Source organism: Phyllopteryx taeniolatus, chromosome 1, assembly GCF_024500385.1.
Source record: "Phyllopteryx taeniolatus isolate TA_2022b chromosome 1, UOR_Ptae_1.2, whole genome shotgun sequence".
NCBI lineage: Eukaryota > Metazoa > Chordata > Actinopteri > Syngnathiformes > Syngnathidae > Phyllopteryx > Phyllopteryx taeniolatus.
The window spans coordinates 22151113-22173103 of record NC_084502.1 but is presented as its reverse complement, the minus strand read 5'-3'; the positions used below and the strand labels follow the sequence as shown (position 1 = coordinate 22173103).

At 40.3% G+C, this 21991-nt stretch overlaps 1 protein-coding gene across 5 annotated transcripts; it reads left to right on the top strand.

The window, feature by feature from the left end:
• The first annotated feature begins 45 nt into the window (after positions 1-45).
• LOC133481765 (glutathione synthetase-like) lies at positions 46-21080 on the top strand. Of its 5 annotated transcripts, none has more exons than XM_061780889.1 (13): positions 46-1055; positions 7306-7438; positions 7656-7825; positions 8026-8101; positions 9232-9368; positions 9792-9908; positions 10830-10910; positions 11056-11133; positions 11225-11294; positions 14936-15130; positions 17804-17885; positions 18091-18280; positions 18415-21080. In XM_061780889.1, the coding sequence occupies exons 2-13, from the start codon at positions 7307-7309 to the stop codon at positions 18536-18538; spliced, it is 1452 nt and encodes a 483-aa protein (XP_061636873.1). In that variant the 5' UTR covers positions 46-1055; position 7306; the 3' UTR covers positions 18539-21080. The 5 variants fall into 5 exon arrangements, with proteins under 5 accessions (XP_061636873.1, XP_061636866.1, XP_061636859.1 ...); XM_061780882.1 differs by having other exon boundaries at positions 46-5082; XM_061780856.1 differs by lacking the exon at positions 46-1055 and adding an exon at positions 6647-6833.
• Positions 21081-21991: the final 911 nt, after the last annotated feature.

The following is a 21991-nucleotide window of genomic DNA, read 5'->3' as shown; positions in this document are numbered from 1 at the left end:
GTGTGGGGGTCGGGCATTGGGTACCTGTGGCCAGTTGTCAGGGCGCCTCGGTGGGCCGGCGGACCGCCGTCTGTCCTAGCCCTGTGAGACGTGTCCCGTCCACCGGGCTGCCCTCGGGTGGATCCCTGGGCCTTTACAATTAGTGCTTTGTCATTTTGATTTTGTCTTCGTTTCTCTCTCCCGTCTAGAGCATTTGTTCTGTTCGACTGATTGTCATCCATCCATCCATTTTCTGAGCCGCTTCTCCTCACTAGGGTCGCGGGCGTGCTGGAGCCTATCCCAGCTGTCATCAGGCAGGAGGCGGGGTACACCCAGAACTGGTTGCCAGCCAATCGCAGGGCACATACAAACAAACAACCATTCGCACTCACAGTCACGCCTACGGGCAATTTAGAGTCTCCAATTCATGCGACTGATTGTCAATAAACTTCAATTCTAAATTTATTATTATGATTAGAGGATCCTGGTAACTTCTAGTATAATCTACAGTCTCGGTTAGTGATTCTCTGTGTGGTACTAGCGCCACGAGTGGTACGCTGTCTCCCTCTGGTGGTACATAAAAAATAAAGATTTCTTTATACATAAAACTTGCATTTCACTTTTTAGTACAATATATTTTGCATTTAATCTTTAAGAACTGTTTGTTTTCCAACCTATTTGTGAATGTTTGCGGAATGCTACATCTTTCCATTTACTTTGACTGTTTTATATTTTGAATATTAATCAGAATGGCTCAATGGCTCAAGGAATAAGTGAGCTACTGATGAATATAGCCCCGTTTTCCAAATAATTTTGGAACAATTTTATGTAAGTTTTATGTGCAATACATTTTAATTGAATCATTATTTTAGTACAGTTTTTTTTTTTTTTTTTTAATCTTCCTATATTTAAACACGGTGTGGCGGCACGGTGGGGAACTGGTTAGCACATCTACCTCAAAGTTCTCAGGACTGGGCTTCAAATCCCGGCCCCGCCTGTGTAGAGTTTGCGTGTTCCGCCTGCGTGGGTTTTCTCCGGGCACTCCGGTTTCCTCCTACATCCCAAAAACATGCGTGGTAGGTTGATTGAATACTAAATTCTCCGTAGGTATGAATGTGAGTGTGAATAACTGTTCGTTCATTTGTGAATACTAAATTCTCCGTAGGTATGAATGTGAGTGTGAATAACTGTTCGTTCATTTGTGCCCTGCGATTGGCTGGCAACCAGTTCAGGATGCAGCCTGCCTCTCGGTCGAAGATAGCTGGGATAGGCTCCAGCACACCCGCGACCGAGTGAGGATACGCGGTACAAAAAATGGATGGATGCATGGATAAACACGGTGTTAATTCAAACTATGCATCACGTTGCAATGACTTATATTATGAAATATACTTTTTAGGAATAAAAAAAAAAATCTCGTTTTTGCTTAACACTCAGGCCTACTCATTATGGTGGTACTTGGAAAGCTAAGTTTACTTGGTGTAAACAGGTTAATAACCACGTTACAAGAATTCTGCATTTAATTAGCCTGCAGATATCTATCTATCTATCTATCTATCTCTATCTCTCTATCTCTCTATCTCTCTATCTACCTACCTACCTACCTAATGAGCAGGTTAGCTGAATTGGCTAACATGAGGTTAAGTGTTATTTCCAGGTAACGTATTATTGACTTGGTCAAATTTACCTTCAGCTCAAAATTTGGTCTGCTTATGAATCATGTTGGGCTTTACTTTAAATGTACATATTTTAGATGAAAATGTAGTCTACTGAGCTAAAGTGGTCGCTTTGGAGCAGATTAGCTTAATTAGTTTTAACAATGGATTAATTTGCGGAAACCGGTTTCTAATATGTATTTGTCTCCAAAAAGCCAACATACTCATACTCAATTACTGATACTTATTGGTGCTTCCCGCTCAAAACGTTCAGAATTTATCTGCAATTTATTCTTGATTTACAAACAAGAATCAGTACAGTATTGGTGCAAAGTTGCTAACCCTTAGCATTTTCAGGCAGCCAGCTTATGCTGCATCGCCTGCGGCTCCCATACAAACCAGTGTAGTTTTGGGGGTCTTCACTGCATTTTGTTGTACATTTAAAGGTTAGACAATCCTTTATTCATCCCACAATGGGGACATATAGTTTTATGCCAATGTGCTTTCTTGCCATACAAACACCACCACTGACCCTTTATTACCCATCGGAACAGAAACCATCATGGATGTGTTATAGGGGAACATGTAGTACATTAAACTACTATACAAGAGAAATACTTGCTTAAACAAAACCTAAATTCATATTTCCTCTAACTAAACTTGAGTTAAGAACAGTGGCTATTGGCACTACTTGGTTAAACAGACCTAATAATGGAGAACTAGACGGTTACTTTCTCACCTGATCAAAACATGTTTTGGAAAGAAAATTGGACCATTAATCACTGTGTTGAAAAAAAGTTCTGTCTTCTAGTCAGTCACAACTGACAATAATACTTTGTTTGTGAAAAGTTATCTTAATAAAAGCTATCTTAACTTTTTTTTTTTTTACTTTTGGCGAATTCCTCCAGACATGTTGAAACAAAAAGCTTCTTTAGTATGTGTTGTTACGAAATCATTGTCTTTACTGGCTCTGGGCGATAGGAGTCATGTTGACCTTGATTGGTGTGTGAAACATTTACAAATGCAGTACTGTATGCTCACCTTGTGGGACTCTTGCGTTACTGCACCATTTATCAAGGATGCAAACTGTTTTTAGCAGTGTACACAAACAAAATCAGGCCAAATTTGAGCATTTTTCCTCCCTTGCGATCTAACGCAGCAATCCCATTCTCAGATGCCTCTAAATGTTTATCCTGAGCAATTATCCGAGGCTATTTTAAGAGTGATTTTTGTTGTTGTCGGCCTCCCCAAGCAAGATGTTAAAAATTGTAGCTCGTTTCAACTGATATTCAAGGTTGCTTCCATGAGAGTGAACACTGCGCATTTATCTTCAAAGCCGAATGACAGGCTAGTTAGTACCTTTTAGTTCACTTTAAACTGGACCTTTTCATTTGTGTCATGCTTCAGACCAAGTTAAGCTTGAGCAGGATACTGTCGATATAATGAAAATAAAATTGATTTGTCAACATTTGTGTTTATTTTAGACAAGATAATCGCTTGAGTAGTGGTATTTGTCAACTGCCTTCTTACGCCTGGCACCGGATACTATCATAAATTATATTTTTTCAAATTTACATCTTTCTCCTCTTTCTGACTGGTAGGTTATTGCGGGTGAAGTCAGTCAGCATCAGATGCTTTTCCACAGAAAATGCACTTTGACCAACATCCATTTGTTTTGCTGCGGCAGCCCCAAAAGAAAGGGGGGTGGGGGGGGGAACCCAAACTTTTGTACCCTGGAAGCTGTTGTCATGGTGCACGGGGTCAGTGCAAAGCTATGGCTGTGCATTTAGGGGCATATTCTCACAGATGCTTAAGTCAGAAAAGGCGCACAGCTACGAGCTTCTCTGGCTGCTCAGATTCTCCCGCGGACTTAAGTATGTCATGTACCCTCCCTCGTGGCAGCTTCACACTCTGGGTGGAGCAACCCTTAAATGTGGAAGTCTTTTGGCAGATTTATTTTTTCAATTTAAAATGTTTTTTTCGCCCAATGAAATGTTTTTTTTTTTTCCATTTATCTTTTTCTTTTTTTCTTTTTGGAGGCTTATTGGTGGTTTATCCTCACTTATTCAAGAATTGTTTTTAGGTTAAAACATTTATTGAGGCTTAATTACATTTTAGGGAGGCTGAAGCCCTCTAAAATAGGACTCATGACACCACTGTCACGGCGTCTGCCAGATAGCGATGTCGTGTCCTTCGATGGCTAGTTCAGACTTACCTGCCATGCAAGAGTTTGATTTTTGGAGTTATTTATACTCACTGAACCCGCATTTGCTTCATTTGTGCCACATTGATATGCTTCTCCCACCTCAGTCCTCTTCAGCAGGTTGTTGTTCTGACGAGAGAGTGCTGTGAGCAGCCACGACGACACCTGTCCCCCGTGAAGTAAAAATGAAATGGAGCAAATGCGCATTCAGTGGATTTATTTCATTGTGAAGCACAATTCATCAAGCGTTGGATTGTTGGCCCACTAATAGGGAATGTGATATAAAAGAGGGTGTGGGTGAAAATGAAACGAGGGGGATATCTTGAGCTCCTCATCTGCTCCCATTCATGTGACTTGAACATGCTGAGATGATCATTGCTGGTGACATTGAATGCAAGCTTCAATCCACCACAGTTACATTAAAAAGTTTGAAATATAGTTGGGTATTGTTTTAAAACACAACATATGTATACTTATATACTCTTTTGTGTGGCTGAGACTTGCTCGCTTAAAACCCGGAAATGACGTGTCGTCGTTCAGCTGAGTTTAGTGGGTGAGTACCAACCATAAAGGGAGTAGGTACTTTTAATCTTAATTGACAAAAAAACTGGCGTGTCGTCGGCGAGTTCAAATCTTATTTGTTTTAAGTGTTTTTTGTGTTCAAAGGCTATTGCATTCAATCGAAACACTGCATAGATGTCAACCTTAATGTCACAGACTTCAATTTGACCTATGTTATGCATAAAACAGTAGAAAAACATGGATTCTGATGGAAAGGGGATTTTTACCAAGCAAGCCTTCAACAGTAGCCTGTTATAGCCTACTGTGTTGCTTAAATGTTGTATTCTTTGTTGCCTTTAAAAATAGGAATACATGATGCACATATGTCTCGCTTCAGTTAATTTGTAGTAGTCTAGGCTCTGCATGGTAAGGCTTTATAATGCAATGAAAGAATGTGTGTGCGTGTGCGCATGTGTTAAAAACTATGTCCCTCCCACAAAGTCCCCGGTCCCCGCACACCCTCTACCCCCCCCCCACCACTCAGTGAAATTGGTCTAGAACCGCCACTGTTGGCAGTCTTTGACTCGCAGATGTTGAACAAGCCACGTAACTCCACTTGGGCGATAGCAGACTAAAAAGGCTACATATGGTATACGTATGGTGACACGCTTGCACTCTGGAGTCTGGTTTGGATGGAACAGTGAAAGCTACCTGTGTCTGTTGCAAAATTTCCTGTCCGGAAAGGTAATTGAGGTTTCTTTTAACATTCATGCAACTGTAATTCAAAGCTTTTACTGCTAAAGAAGTAACACACAGCCAAGGGATGTAATTTGGGATTATTTCCTGCACTTGGTTAAAATTCAGTTTGCATACAGCAAGTACCTGTGGCGGAGGCTTGTATTAGCTTCGTTTTAAAAATTTAAAATATTAACTGATTTACATGAGACCAGCGTTATCAGAATGATATTTTAAAGATGATTCCAGTTATATACTGTATCATTTTCGTGTGACAAAAAGGAAGTTATGACACTAAAACATCTGTGAAAATGCACCTATTTGACAAAAAGTGTGACCTTTTTTGTTGAATCAGTATTTCAAACTTTCTTAATTTTATTGTATTTTCAAAAGGCTGGAAGCATTGGAAAAGCTTGCTAAACACAGAAACAGAACATGTTTCAACATATTTCAAATTAATTCCTTTGAGGCACTATATGAAACATCAGGTAAATCTCAGGATAACAAAAATCATAATTTGAAAACTACAATAAATCTTACATTTTCAACACGGCTTAATATGAATACCTTTTAATAAAGTAAAATAATGTGCAAATGTAAAGTAATATAAATGAAAATACATCAAATAAGGCTATATAATGACTATCATTGTGTTATCTATGTTTTTATAATACTCTAACTGCCATCCAGTAATTTAGTTTGTTTATGTGTACATGTATTTGTCCATATGTTGTGCTTTGGACCAGGTAAAAGATTGGTGGTAAGGCAGTGGGATCATTATGCCTATTTTAGGGGGGCTTTAGCAATTTTTTTTATTATTATTTTTATTTTATTCTTCAGTACAACAACATGCTCTGCATCTCCTCGGGGCTAAGCGCCACCCATCCATTTAAAAAAACAAAAAATAAATAAAAAAAGCGATGCAGTCAGGTGATGTGTGGTTTAATTTTCCACTCAAACATTAATAGGGAAAACAAATTAAGAGCTGAGAATGAACAAACACTCCATAGTTGTTAAAATACATATCAAGGAGGTATAAATATAGCCCAGTGAAAAGAGGCATTTTTAGTTGATAAAATCCATGAAATTAGCATCGAAAGTGAGGGATGAGAAAATATGAGCTATGGCGTGTCAAAGTAACATCACAAGGAACCTGGCCGGCGGTGCGTCCCAAAAATATGTCTGTGCATTGACCAATTTACATAAAATTTGGCAGAAGGATAAAAACATATATAATAAAGATGTGCTTTTGGATTTGAAAAATGGCCTTACTCACCTAGTTAGGCTTTTGAGGTGTGTTTTGTCAACTATACATTTTTGGAAAAAAGTCTTATGACGCGTATAGTTTCTCTGTAGAGAAATTTTCATTCATCCACCCATTTTCTGAGCCGCTTCTCCTCACTAGGGTCTCGGGCGTGCTGGAGCCTATCCCAGCTATCATTGGGCAGGTGGCGGGGTACACCCTGAACTGGTTGCCAGCCAATCGCAGGGCACATACAAACAAACAACAATTCGCACTCACATTCACACCTATGGGCAATTTAGAGTCTCCAATTAATGCATGTTTTTGGGATGTGGGAGGAAACCGGAGTGCCCGGAGAAAACCCATGCAAGCACGGGGAAAACATGCAAACTCCACGCAGGCGGGACCGGGGATTGAACCCTGGTCCTCAGAACTGTGAGGCTGACGCTCTAACCAGTTGGCTGCCGAGAAATTTCCAAATTGTGATTAAAACTAGGACACGTGTTCTATGTCATAGGTAGGGGTGTACTGTGTAGTACTAAGGTGAAAACCGTGATTGCTGTGAATCCCGGACAACAGCGGTTCCACTGGCACTCAAAACTGCGCTATCAGGAGTGTGCCTCCTTGATTGACCACTTTTGATAGCCATCTAGTAGCGGAAACACACATACTGTACTTACTACTATATTATTAACCTACTGTGGTGTATGGGAAAACATTTCATATTTGTAAGTTATGCCATTAGTTGTGGTTTTCTTCTCTAATTTTAAGAAAGTGACTATTTGAATAATGTACTGGACCTCAAAATTAAGGTTTCCAATTTTATGTTCTGATTGATGATTGACCCTTGAACTAAATAACACTACTGTATGAACAATAGGATGTTCCTGGTATTTTTAATTGCAAGTATGCATCCTGCTTTACTGTGTGTTCAGAATGCTACATATTTCCATTGACTTTGACTGTTTAATATTTTTAATATGAATCAGAATGGCTGAAGGAATACCACGTGAGCTACTGATGAATACAGCCCTAATAAATGAACTGGTGGAAGTGGCAAAAGATACAGCAGTTTTACAGGGTTTCGTTGTGAGGATTAAAGAATCCCCCAACTCATCAGAGGTGAGAATTTCTTTTTGGTAACAATGAAGCGCCTTTGTGGAAAATATTAGATAGTTACCAGTGTTACATAAAACTACTCAAATGTTTTCTATGACCTTTGTAGAGGGGTGGAGCATGGGTCACTGAAGAACCCATTACATTTCTGTGTGGATCCATATGCGGATCCACATTACATTAATCAATCAGCGGTATATCACTCTTGCTATTTGTATTTTAGGAGGTGACTCATGCTCCCATCACACTCTTCCCCACGCCTGTCCCAAAAGCTCTTTTCCTCCAAGCCATAGCAGTGCAAACTCACTACAATACACTGGTGGATAAGATAAGCCGGGATCCAGAATTCCTGCAAGAGGCTCTTGGCAGGTGGGATCCTGACCTCCATTTGGGGTATAATCTTACATCATAGTGGGATAAATTCATCATGAAATAAGGGAGACGTTTTTATATTTGAAGCAGAAAATGTTAGTGAATAAGACAAACCTCAAAAATAGCCATTATGTATCCATCTTTGTGAGTTGATCTATAGTCATTTAAAATAGTATTACAATGGATAACACATTTTCTTTTGACACATTTTTGTATTCTAGCACCATTGCTGTGGATGATTTCACTGCAAGGTTGTTCAAGATCCACCAGCAGGTCCTTAAACGAGGAAGGTTGCAGGTAGGCAAGCCCACCTCAAAGACCTGCTTTTCCAGCTTGCCTTCAGGGACATTACTTGGTGCACTTGGGCACAGTCATGCTGGAACAAGAAAAAGTTGCAAACTGTTCCCACTCAGCATACAATTGTCTTATCGAAGGTTTATGGTGAACTAAGGAAAGTCATTCAAGCCCTCATTAATTAAAACGTTTTTACGGGGCCTTATTTATCAACCTGTAGAAAAGGTTCTAGTTTGATTGACAGTTAGGCAGGGCGTGGTTTCAGCGCATTCAGCAGACATGCCCAGAGCGCTTTGCAGTGGAGACAACGGCTTGATTATTCATGCTTTTGAAGCCTCATTTTACGTACATGGCAATTTTATTAATTATTCAAATTTGGTAGGGTTGTTAACAAAACTGTTCTCTGTGGTGTGACAAACAAAGAAGACATTTACCTTCATTTTACATGGATTTAAATTAGTTTGATCTTAACTGTTTTTTTTTTTAAAACTGGATTACGTTATATTTTTTGTTGAAAGCCCACACTAGACTTTAACACCCACTTAGAAAAAAAAAAAAAAAAAAACACAAAAAAAATAGGGCACTTTGCAAATTAAGGGGAAGAGGGACAGGTACTGCGTTCTATTTGTAATTTCAGTGTTTTACCTCTAGGTTTTATATGTACACATGGTAAAAGTTGTGCTTAAAATGTAAACATTTCTACAGAGAGGTGCAAGTTCATAAATCTGATACTTTGCGTGGGAATTTTCACTGCACACTGTTTACGCAAACGTCTGTGCGTGCACACGGTTGATAAATGAGGCCCCAGGACTTTTGTCCATGTATTGCATCCTTACATTGAATTTCTAATTGTTATGTACAGTATATAAAAGCCACTGATGGTCTAGTGGTACATTCACCTGACTTTGGTGCAGGGAGCGTGGGTTCATTCCCGCTCAGTTTGAATGTGAGTGTGAATTGTTGTCCATATGTGTAGTCCGCCTTTCTCTCGAAGTCAGCTGGGATAGGCTCCAGCGCCCCGTGACCCTGAATAGGTTAAGCGGTATTGAGAATGGATGGATGGATATGTATATAAGAAAACAAACAAGTTTCCCAAAATGTCAGCCTGTCATTTAGCCTTGCCTTCTTTCCAGTCAATTGTGTTGGGTCTGAATAGATCCGACTACATGCTCGACCAAGAGGATGGACCATCATCTCTGAAACAGATCGAGATCAACACCTTTGCTGCTGCTTCTGGAGGCCTCGCCTCCCGAATGCCTGATGTACACCGGTAACGAAGTCATCAACATGTAACCCAAAAATATTTTGATATCTGCATATAAGGCTTTTGGATTAATATACCAGAAATCTGAGCAAAATCTCCATGAGAAAAATGGTCCTCCTTTGTCTCAAAAATCTTCGGACTGTGTACTGCCGTTATGTATGGCAAAATTATATGCTATAGAAGAAATACTAACAAGACTCTTATGTTACAATGTTGCTTTGAAAATGGCTTGTACAGTTACTTTAAAAGTTTTAAGATTGGGACAGTTTGATCCTGGAACAGATTATTTCCACTGTTTCCTCTCAAAAACAATTTCAAAATCCAATTGTGTTTGACCTTAAAGGTTGCATTGAACTTCTTCTGATTGACCTTCCTCTATAAGTTTCTGTAAATATTGACCCCCCAAAAATGTTTACCTTGCTACAACAGACACATCCTTAAGGTGGCTGGCCGGCTGGAGGAGAGCCAGCGCATCATTGACAACAACCCTGCAGTGGGTTTGGCCAAGGCTGTGGCCAAGGCCTGGGAGCTCTATGGATCAAAGCGGTACATCCTCCAAAAACCTTATTAACCACCACTTTATTGCATAATAATGTTTACATCTGATATATGCATATTTAAATAAATCAAATCAAACCTTTATATACTGTATCGATAGATAGTACCTTTCATACTTACAAAGCAACACAAACCCCACCCACCCACAGTCTTTGAGCCCCTGTGACACCCAAAATCCGTGTTTAAAAGTAGTTAAAACATTTTTAAAAGATGATTAAATACATTCACAAAGCTGCTGGGACCTGGATAATCAGAGTGGAGTGAGGAAGGGCCGTCAACAGCAGAGGTTTCCCCCAGTACTGACACATGAAAACAAAAGAACAAATGGAAGTAAATAAAATGAACTCAAGCTACTGCATAAGACATAAAGGAGCTTAAATAAATAATTAATAACATACTTTAACAATAATAACAGTAAATAATAAATAGTGTAAAATAAAAGACACTGACAAATAAAAAGTATCCAAATAAACTCTGGTAACCTAAAAGTATATAAAATGCCATATGTTTTAAATAAGAATAAAAGAAAAAAATACAGATAAATAGATATCAACCAAGCAACTCATAATCAGTTCAATGCTAAACCAAAAAATGTGCCTCCTTTTAAATATAACAACGCTCTCTGCGGCCTTGACATCCTCCCGTAGGCTGTCCCACCAATGCCACTCTGTGCATCTTAGACCTGACTCTGGGTCTTGCCAAAAAGCAAGTACTGGAGGACTTGAGGGTTAATATAATAAAAAGTTTGTTAGATAAAGAATACTTTAACTTCACATTTGTTTCCATTGGGCTTTCCAGAGATGGCTATTTGATACAGTTATGCCCCATACCTATTCTACTCCTGACGCAGAATCCATCTACTGTATGTAGTGGTAGAGTGTTTAACAGCACTTCATGTTGTCATTGTAGAGCTGTTGTCATGTTCTTGGTGGGCGAGAATGAGATTAATACCCTAGATCAACGGATAATTGAGAATGAGCTGTGGAAGTGGTAAGGTGTGATGACCTTCACAATATCTTCAATAATTGTCATGTTTAAAATGAAACATTTTTGCACCTTTGCTGGAAAATACATCATTTGCTCACTCAATATTTTTTCATGTATTGACAATCTCACAGTTTTCAATGTGTTTCAGGAATATTGCCAGCATACGTAAGTATTTTGAGGATGTCTCTGAATCCGGAAAACTCGATGAGGACAAGAGACTGTTTATGTAGGTGTCTTCTGTTTGTCAATATCCAACATGAAGAACATTCTAGTCTTTTTGCTTGTTTTGATCAAATTCTCTCCTACCACATATTTAGTGATTATCAGGAGGTTGCAGTGGTCTACTTCAGGAATGGCTACAACCCTCAGAACTACAAGTCTGAAAAGGTAGTGACTGTATTTCTTCCAGGCTTTGGTCAAGCAGAATCATTTTCAAGCAGCAGCAGTAGTTTCATGAACAACTTTTACCACTAGAAAGCACATGTTTATAAAAAATATATTTTTAGTCTTTGGATTAGAAAATTAGAAAATTTGCTTTCTCTGCCTGTCAACTGCAGTGTTTGTGGAAGTCTCCAATATCCGCTAACTATATGACTGGGATTATTTATTTATTTATTTTCTGGGTTGTCAACTCACACTCACATGCTTCCTACCCCTAGGTCAAAGTAAAACATATTTATGCTCTGCCGCCCAACAGGATCTCTTTTTTGTCAAGAGCTGAGAGCAAATACAAATTAGAAACACCCTAAAATCTATTGACATAGTCTTACTGTTGTAGCCTCAAGGTTGGGAGGGTTACTTTAAAATGTATTCCGATAGTTACTAGTTACCTGTTAAGAAATGTAGTAAGTAAGTAATGTAAGTAAATAATGTAACTTGGTTATTCCAAAACCATATGCTAATAAAGACAAAAGAAATTCAATATCAATAAAATATATATTGATACAAATTTTCTGTCTTATAAATGTTTAATATGCATGATTTTGGAATGTGGGAGGAAGCCGGAACAGCTGCAATTCAAATCCAAAACCTCTGAACTATGAGGCAGACGTGCTAACCACTTGTCACCATGCTGCATGAAAAAAAGAGGACAAATTAGGTTTATGAAGGAACCTTTGCAGTTAGCGGTATCATAGACCCTCCCATCACTGACACACACGCACAAGCAGGCACGCACACACAAACAAACTTCTCCCACCCTTGTAATTATGATATGATGATGATGATAAGTGACATCAATTGTGAAAAGCCTTTTGTTACCATGTCCTGGTAACAAGTTTAGCACCTTAAATTGGTAATATGGTTTTTAAATAGTAAAGCTGTGGGTGATGGGAGATGAAACAGTTCGCAAAGTAAGCAGCCAGTGGCGGGCGTGTGGGGTTGCCCCTTGCTCTCCACCATAAGCCATACTTTTTTTTTTTGGGATATCTTATTTAAAATGAATCAATCCTCCAGTGAATATGATACAAACTTACTTACTTAATTCCTTCCGTGTCTCTTTTAAAATGCCTACCTACGGGAAGCCCAACATAGCCAGTTACCAATGACGCTTCCTCCACGTCGAGGAACATCTTAACTCGGCAGATTAACTTTGAAACTAACACAATCTCCCACGGGCCAAATGGCAGTAATGTATGTATGGAAGGTTTATTCACAATATCGCGGCTATGACCATGCGAGTGGAGCCACGCTGGCCCATTTAGCTATATTTAGGTATGTTACTAAATCCAGAAAAACAACCGCCATTTTCTTTCTATTTTTTTGTGCCGGATTCGGGCATGCGAATTTTGCGGCGGTCCACCAAAATCACGATTTCTCATTGTTTCGCGCAAGGTAATACTTGTTCTTTTCTGATTATGTTGTTGGAAAATCCCTTTATCCACCTTGTTTCCACGATAGAAAACTAAATGTATTATTATTATTTTATTATTCATATTTTCTGTGAAGTTTGAAGTAATTTCAGCAATGCAACTGCTCTCAGTTTGACCCTAAAAATGAGAAGCGGACGCGGCCATTGAAAAATCGGAAAATGGCCTTTTTAAACATTACATTTTCGTCTCAAGTAATAAGAAACATCAGGAATTTTTCTACCAAAGAGTCAAAGTTTTGGTCACAAGTTTTCCTAATAATTTACACTTGACATAAATTTTCAACATTAAAAAGTGTAATAAAATCCTTATCCGATTCTTACTAACTAGGGCTCATTTTGTTTGTATAACACTCCTTTATCGAATGATGTAATCTTTTGATATAAAGGTATTTTGAAAATTTTACGATCATACTTACTATATTGTGAAAATGAATCCACATGTTGCGCTGCTAACTTAGACTAGTTGGCCCACCCGCTATCTTGAAAAAGGCCGAAGGCTGAAATCAACAAACGGCCTCTCCCCGCGTTGAAATTGTTTTCCGGCAAAATAATCCCAATTTTTAATAAAAGTACCTGTAATCAGATTACGTTTTTTCCCCCTATAACTGTAATGTAATACAGTAAAATATTTTTTTTTTTTTTGTATTCTGAATACGTAATCCTGTTACATATATTCTGTTACTCCCCAAACCGGAGCAGGATTAATAACTTTCTGTTACAATTTCAAATAACATTGGTCATTGTCACTAACCAATAGCTCAACTGTACTGCCGACTGTTGTAATGACTCTGCCTAATTAGTGTTGATGACTTGAGCACGTCAGTTTCAAACTGCTCCCAGAGACCATTAAAACCTAGCTGGTGAATATAGAGTCAGAATTAACTTTGTTATTTTAATAAACCTCCTCACAGCAGTAATTTTTTTAACTAAGTAAATGTAGGACACGATCATCAGGATAATCCAAAACCGATCTGCAGAGGCGTGCAGAGACTGACCCCTATTGGTGCGTATGCACTGGCCCTTTTGCCATGGAAAAGAAAAGTGCCATTTTGCATGGAGCCCTTTAAAAAATATATATAATAATAATATATGTATGTATATATATATTCATTCATTTTCTGTACTGCTTATCCTCACTAGGGTTGCAGGGGTGCGGGAGCCTATCCCAGCTATCTTTGGCCGAGAGGTGGTGTACTCCTTGAACTGGTCGCCAATCAATCGCAGACCACATATAAACAAACAACCATTCGCGCTCACATTCACACCAACGGGCAATTGAGAGTATTCAATTAACCTACCGTGCATGTGCACGCAGGCACAGGGAGAACATGAAAACTCCACACAGGCGAGCCAGATTTGAACTGTGAGGTTCAACCACAGTTCTGCTAACCAGTAGATACCGTGCCGCAACAACAACCAAACACACACACACATACAAACAAACAACCATTCGCTCTCACAGTCACACCTACGGGCAATTTAGAGTCGTCAATTAACCTACCATGCATGTTTTTGGAGGAAACCGGACTGTCCGTGGAAAACCCACGTAAGCACGGGGAGAACATGCAAACTCCAGACAGGCGGGGCCGGGGATTGAACCCTGGTCCTCAGAACTGTGAGGCAGATGCCCAGAAAGTCTCTTAACTAACAAAAAAATAGACAAACACAAATGCAATTCTCCATGTTTTTTTCCCACTTCTCTTACAAGTCAGTCTTGGGAGAGGTCTGTGCTCCATTGAATGTGATTCTAGTTACATATAATAGCTATTTACAATAATAACATTAAGTAAATAGTGTGAAACAAATAAACGGTACCGACAGTTAAAAAATCTTGTAACCTAATTAAAATAATGAGTTAAATAAGGATAAAAGGAAAAAAAAGATAATTATTACATATAAACAAACAAGTCATAATCAGTTAAATGCTAAGCTAAAGAGGCGGGTATTTTCGCACTGTAACTATCCATCCATCCATCCATCCATTTTCCATACCGCTTAAATACTCATATTTTATTTAATCAGTGAATAAATACTGTACCTGCCCTGGGTCTCTAAGTTAAGTAAACCTGAAGTTATTTTCTCATCAGTATCCTTAGCAGGTCAAAACAAACCATAAAGTAATGTTTCATTTGTACCAGCTCCATTTTCTTATTTATAGGCCTGGGAGGCTCGCCTGATGATGGAATGCTCTTTGGCTGTGAAGTGTCCAGATATTAGCACCCACCTGGCTGGAACTAAGAAGGTCCAGCAGGTGCTTGCTGAACCTGGTGTTCTCGAACGTTTCTTCCCCGACCAGCCGCAAGTAGTGGACCAAGTCAGGGCCACCTTTGCTGGCCTTTACACTCTCGACATGGTGAGCAACAAGCCGGGGCTGTACAGCATGATGCAATTTGTTTTGTTTGTACAGTTTCTCAAAAGTTATTTTTTCGCTTGACGTTGTTGCACTGAGAGACACAAAACCATTACCTAATTGCTATTTATTAATTTCTTTTTTTGCGATTTATACGCTGGAGAAATCATCAACAACAATCATTCAAATTCCTAAGTACATGCATTTTAAATCCGCGTAAGTGGTCCAATAAGACAGAGAGCATCTTCATCTTCTTTACGACTGTCCATTGTCTTAGACTGTTTCCATTTTCTTACTTTACAGTAGTCATATCTGTCAGGTAATGGAATTAATCCAGGAAAGCATGCCAAACCAGAAATGCATGGTCATAGACAGGAGTGCACATGACAATTTGGGTCTGGTTCTCAATTTTTTCCTGACCCACCAACCTTGATGGAAGAACTTAAAGGGAACCATGATTCTAATGACAAGTACTTCTTAAAATACAACCACTGACCTCTACTTTAGAAATACAGTATTACACATTTATAAATTATTCTTATTAGTTTTCCTATTTGTTAGTTAGTAATTACAACCCCAATTCCAATGAAGTTGGGACGTTGTGTTAAACATAAATAAAAACAGAATACAATGATTTGCAAACCTTGTTCAACCTATATTTAATTGAATATACTACAAAGACAAGATATTTAATGTTCAAACTGATAAACTTTATTGTTTTTAGCAAATATTCATTAACTTAGAATTTTATGGCTGCAACACATTCCAAAAAGCTGGGACAGGTGGCAAAAAAGACTGAGAAAGATGAGGAATGCTCATCAAACACCTGTTTGGAACATCCCACAGGTGAACAGGCTAATTGGGAACAGGTGGGTGCCATGATTGGGTATAAAAGGAGCTTCCCTGAATTGCTCAGTCATTCACAAGCTAAGATGGGGCGAGGTTCACCTCTTTGTGAACAAGTACGTGAGAAAATAGTCGAACAGTTTAAGGACAATGTTCCTCAACGTACAATTGCAAGGAATTTAGGGATTTCATCATCTACGGTCCATAATATCATCAAAAGGTTCAGAGAATCTGGAGAAATCACTGCATATAAGTGGCATGGCCAAAAAACAACATTGAATGCCTGTGACCTTCGATCCCTCAGGCCGCACTGCATCAAAAACTGACATCAGTGTGTAAAGGATATCAGCACATGGGCTCAGGAACACTTCAGAAAACCAAAGTCAGTAAATACAGTTTGGCGCTACATCCGTAAGTGCAACTTGAAACTCTACTATGCAAAGCAAAAGTCATTTATCAACAACACCCAGAAACACCGCCGGCTTCTCTGGCCCCGAGTTCATCTAAGATGGACTGATGCAAAGTGGAAACGTGTTCTGTGGTCCCACGAGTCCACATTTCAAAAGTTTTTTGGAAATTGTGGACGTCGTGTCCTCCGGGCCAAAGAGGAATAGAACCATCCGGACTGTTATGGACGCAAAGTTCAAAAGCCAGCATCTCTGATGGTATGGGGCTGGGTTAGTGCCAATGGCATGGGTAACTTACACATCTGTGAAGGCACCATTAATGCTGAAAGATACCTACAGGTTTTGGAGAAACATATGCTGCCATCCAAGCAACTTCTTTTTCATGGACCCCCCCTGCTTATTTCAGCAAGACAATGCCAAACCACATTCTGCATGTGTAACAAAAGCGTGGCTTTGTAGTAAAAGAGTGTGGGTACTAGACTAGTCTGCCTGGAGTCTCCCATTGAAAATGTGTGGCGCATTATGAAGCGTAAAATACGACAACGGAGACCCCGGACTGTTGAACAGCTGAAGGTGTACATCAAGCAAGAATGGGAAAGAATTCCAACTACAAAGCTTCAACAATTATTGTCCTCAATTCCCAAACATTTATTGAATGTTGTTAAAAGAAAAAGTGATGTAACACAGTGGTAAACATGACCCTGTCCCATGTTTTTTGGAACGTGTTACAGCCATAAAATTCTAAGTTAATGATTATTTGCTAAAAACAATCAAGTTTAGCAGTTTGAACATTAAATATCTTGTCATTGTAGTGTATTCAATTATATATAGGTCGAACATGATTTGCAAATCATTGTATTCTGTTTTTACTTATGTTTAACACAACGTCCAAGCTTCATTGGGATTGGGGTTGTAGTTATAAAAATTGTTTTAGTTTGTGGCTGCCATTTTTTTGCGTGCGCAAAGCATTCTGGGATTGATGACATAATGGTTGCTGTATGTCGCCCCTGGTTATAGATATAGACAACCTGATATTGTCCAATTATGTATGATACTGTATGTGACCATGCTGAGATCTGAAATACTGTCGCAAACAGTCACCGTCTCACATAAGGCGATAACAGTGGATGTTGAGACGTCATCTATCGGAGACGAGATCAAACAACTAAGTTGTTTGTGCAACGCAAATTTTTTTTGTAGGAACTTTTTACTAGGTTTTCTTGTGAACTTTAGAAAGTGGTAAGTTTTATTTATTTATTTTTTAATTAAAGTGATCTTAAACTGAATTTCGATTTGGATACATACATGTGGCCATAAAACATCAACTTCGTGTTTGTTGAGGCAGCTAAATTTCCGTTTGTATTACAAGTGTCATTGTTACATGATGAGAAATCCTCTCATGGGTTCATTTCTCTGTGTTTAGGGAGAAGAAGGTGACAAAACGGTAGCAATGGCTTTAGCTACACCGGATCGATTTGTCCTGAAGCCTCAGCGAGAGGGAGGAGGTACAGTCAAATGGAAGAAAAGCCATTCATGCAATCATTCAGCAAAACATCTAGCAATTTTCCACACTGCTTAACCTGTACATTTACCAGGGCAAAAAATTTATGGGTGAGGGTTACTACTATTTTTCACACATTGCTTAGTCCAGAAAGATTGAGCTGGATAAATAAATTAATAAATTAAATAATCACTCTACTTTACTTCGAGGAAACAATATTTACGGACAAGAGATCTGTGAACTTCTTGGCAAAGTGAAGAACAGTGCCAAGAGAATGGCCTATATTCTGATGGATAAGGTCCAGCCTGTGCCTACACAGAACTACCTGCTGAGAAGAGGCAAGCCCCACAAAATATGTAATTGTATAACTGAACTGGGCTTCTTTGGAGCCTATGTCAGGTGAGCAGTCACTATTGATTATGCGTAGAATTGCATTTTTGGCACATTCACATGGCTACTCTCAGGTTGAGGAGTTAAAAAAAAAAAAAAGACAACAAAATATTTCTTATCCTCACATAATTTTTTTTGTGCAGGCAGGGTAAAGACATGGTGATAAACGATTGTGTGGGCTATCTTCTGAAGACCAAGAGTTCAGAACATCCAGACGGTGGTGTATTTGCAGGAGTGGCAGTCTTGGACAGTGCGCTCCTCTTCTGAGAAGGTGCACCTGCACCTGGGCTTTTCATAGTTCCTCGCCATTAGTCACCCGTGTGCTCTCTTAGGGGTTTTCTTCTCTTCTAGTCAGCCACGCCCACCTATTTAAGGCTCTGCTGATGATTCACTTGTTGCCGGATTGTCACCATTTAAAGACGCTACAGCCCTTTTCTGTAGATTGATTTTCTGTTGCTGACCCTGTCTGCCCTTGGCCTTCCTGCTTCATTGTTCTCCCAGGAATCCCCTATATCTTCTGCCTCTGACTACGAGTTCTGCCTTAGCATGTTTGTCTATCCCTGTTGGCTGTTTGGTGTTTTGCTACATCAACAACTATGAGTTTCAGTGTCCTGCTATCCATGGAATACAGAGTATTTCATGATCTGGCGCCCAACCTCTTCCACATTGTTTAAAGACTCTTTATCTGGGTTTTGAAGTTTACTGCCCCCCATAACACTTTCCAATCTTTAAAGGTCCCCTTCCATCAGAATAATTTTTTTCCCCTACCGTTTTATGCATAACAAAATGTGTCCGTGACAAGGTTTAAGGTTGACATTTATGCAGTTTGTCATCCATCCATCCATTTTCTACCGCTTATCCGGGTCGGGTCGCGGGGCCAGTAGCTTTAGCAGGGACGCCCAGACTTCCCTCTCCCCAGCCACTTCATCCAGCTCTTCTGGGGGGGATCCCGAGGCGTTCCCAGGCCAGCCGAAGGACGTAGTCTCTCCAGCGTGTCCTGGGTCCTCCCCGGGGTCTCCTCCCGGTGGGACATGCCCGGAACACCTCACCAGGGAGGCGTCCGGGAGGCATCCGAATCAGATGCCCCAGCCACCTCATCTGGCTCCTCTCGATGTGGAGGAGCAGCGACTCTACTCTGAGATCCTCCTGGATGACCGAGCTTCTCACCCTATCTCTAAGGGAGAGCCCGGACACCCTGCGGAGAAAACTCATTTCGGCCGCTTGTATCCGGGATCTTGTTCTTTTGGTCACGACCCACAGCTCATGACCATAGGTGAGGGTAGGAACGTAGATCGACCGGTAAATTGAGAGCTTCGCCTTTCGGCTTAGCTCCTTCTTTACCACAACGGACCGATACAAAGTCTGCATCACTGCAGACGCTGCACCGATCCGCCTGTCGATCTCCCGTTCCATTCTTCCCTCACTCGTGAACAAGACCCCAAGATACTTGAACTCCTCCACTTGGGGCAGGATCTCATCCCCGACCTGGAGAGGGCATGCCACCCTTTTCCGACTGAGGACCATGGTCTCAGATTTGGAGGTGCTGATTCTCATCCCAGCCGCTTCACACTCTGCTGCGAACTGCTCCAGTGAGAGTTGAAGGTCAGGGCTTGATGAAGCCAACAGAACCACATCATCTGCAAAAAGCAGAGATGCAATACTGAGGCCACCAAACCGGACCCCCTCTACGCCTCGGCTGTGCCTAGAAATTCTGTCCATAAAAGTTATGAACAGAATCGGTGACAAAGGGCAGACTTGGTGGAGTCCAACCCTCACCGGGAACGAGTCCGACTTACTGCCGGCTGTGCGGACCAAACTCTGACTCCGGTCATACAGGGACCGAACAGCCCGTATCAGGGGGTTCGGTACCCCATACTCCCGAAGCACCCCCCACAGGACTCCCAGAGGGACACGGTCGAACGCCTTCTCCAAGTCCACAAAACACATGTAGACTGGTTGGGCGAACTCCCATGCACCCTTGAGGATCCTGCCGAAGGTGTAGAGCTGGTTCACTGTTCCATGGCCAGGACGACCCAGAGATAGGAGAGCCCGCCTCAGAGAACCCACACTCTGCTTCCTCATGGGAAGGCGTGTCGGTGGAATTGAGGAGGTCTTCGAAGTATTCTCCCCACCGACTCACAACGTCTCGAGTCGAGGTCAGCAGCGCCCCATCCCTACTATACACAATGGGCGGTGGCCGAAGGCGTGGACCTTGGCAGTTTGTCATTTGAATGCAAAAGCTTTCGAACACCAAAACCACTTGCAATTGACAGGATTTGAAATTGCTTACAGTGTGATGTCATTTTGGTAATTATAGTCATGTATTCATATGTTACATCTGACCACTTTGTGACTGTTACCCGCCCACTCAACTCAGCAGAACGGCAACACGCCATTTCTGGGTTTTACTCGACCAAGTCTCACCCGCTGCGGAGCCATAAAAATCCACTCTATAAAGTATACATACAGTATGTTGTGTTTTACAACAATACTTTACCTTATTTATGTATATTTCTTTATGTAACTCTGGCGGATGAAATAGCTTGCGTTCATTGTCGCCAGCGATGGTCGTCGCAGCAACTAGCCGTTCACATGAATGGGAGTAAAAGACAAACTCAAATTAGCTCCCTCTCTAATGTCACCCACACATCCAATCTCAGACATCTCACGTTCTCTGTTAGTATGCCAAAACTTGGTGAATTGTGCTTCACAATGATTTATACACTTCACAAATTGGACCTTTGTATGTGTCGTGCTTCAGAACATTCAAAACATTTTGTGTAATACAAATAAAATTTATTTATAAACATCTGTTGTGTTTATTTTATTTTGGATTACTTGAACTGTGGTATTTGTCAACTGCCTTTTTATGCCTGGCACTGGCAGCTTTCAAAACTGTTTTGTTTTTTTAACTTCTTTCCCCTCTTTCTGGCTGGTAGGTTATTGCCAGTGAAATCTGTCAGCACCAGATCATCTCCCACAGGCAACACACTCCAAATGACATCCATTTGTTTCTGCTACAAGAGCCCAAAAAGGAAAAAAACAAACTTGTTTTTGTACCTTCATGGTGTTGTCGTGGGGTTTGGAGTCAGTGCAAGGCTATGGCTGGCTATGCATTTAGCCTCTTGTCACATTAGTCACATTAGCCTCAATCGTTTTTTGTTTTTTTTCTATACACCTAAAAAATAGCACTTTTTGGAATTCAACCCGAACGTTGTAGAAAAGCATTCCTCAACTGAACTTTTGGGATCCAAACCATTATGGATGACCTCAGCAAATCTACAAATACTGGAGCTCTGTGAGCATCTGAAGCACACTTGTAAGGCTCCAGGCCCAGGGTCAGATCTGGCACGCCACTTCATTTTTATGTGACCCATGCACTGGTAGCTCATGGCTACTAATTTTAATCTCAATTTGAGTTTTTATTTTCCCACTTAGGCGGCACGGTGGACGACTGGTTAGACCATCTGCCTCACAGTTCTGAGGACCCGGGGTTCAATCGGTGTGTCATACTGATAAAAACCTTCCACCCAAACAAAGAAAACAAAACCTCAGAAAAAAATATTTTCATTCTCTTAAGTCCCCCACCTCAATTACAGCATGGGGGTACAGTAGTTGATTTGTGGAACATGTTTTGAATTGGTGTCATACTTTGAAATTATGTAACATGTAGTTTTGAAAATCGTACATCAGGTGGCAGTAAAAGCAAAGGTATTTTGT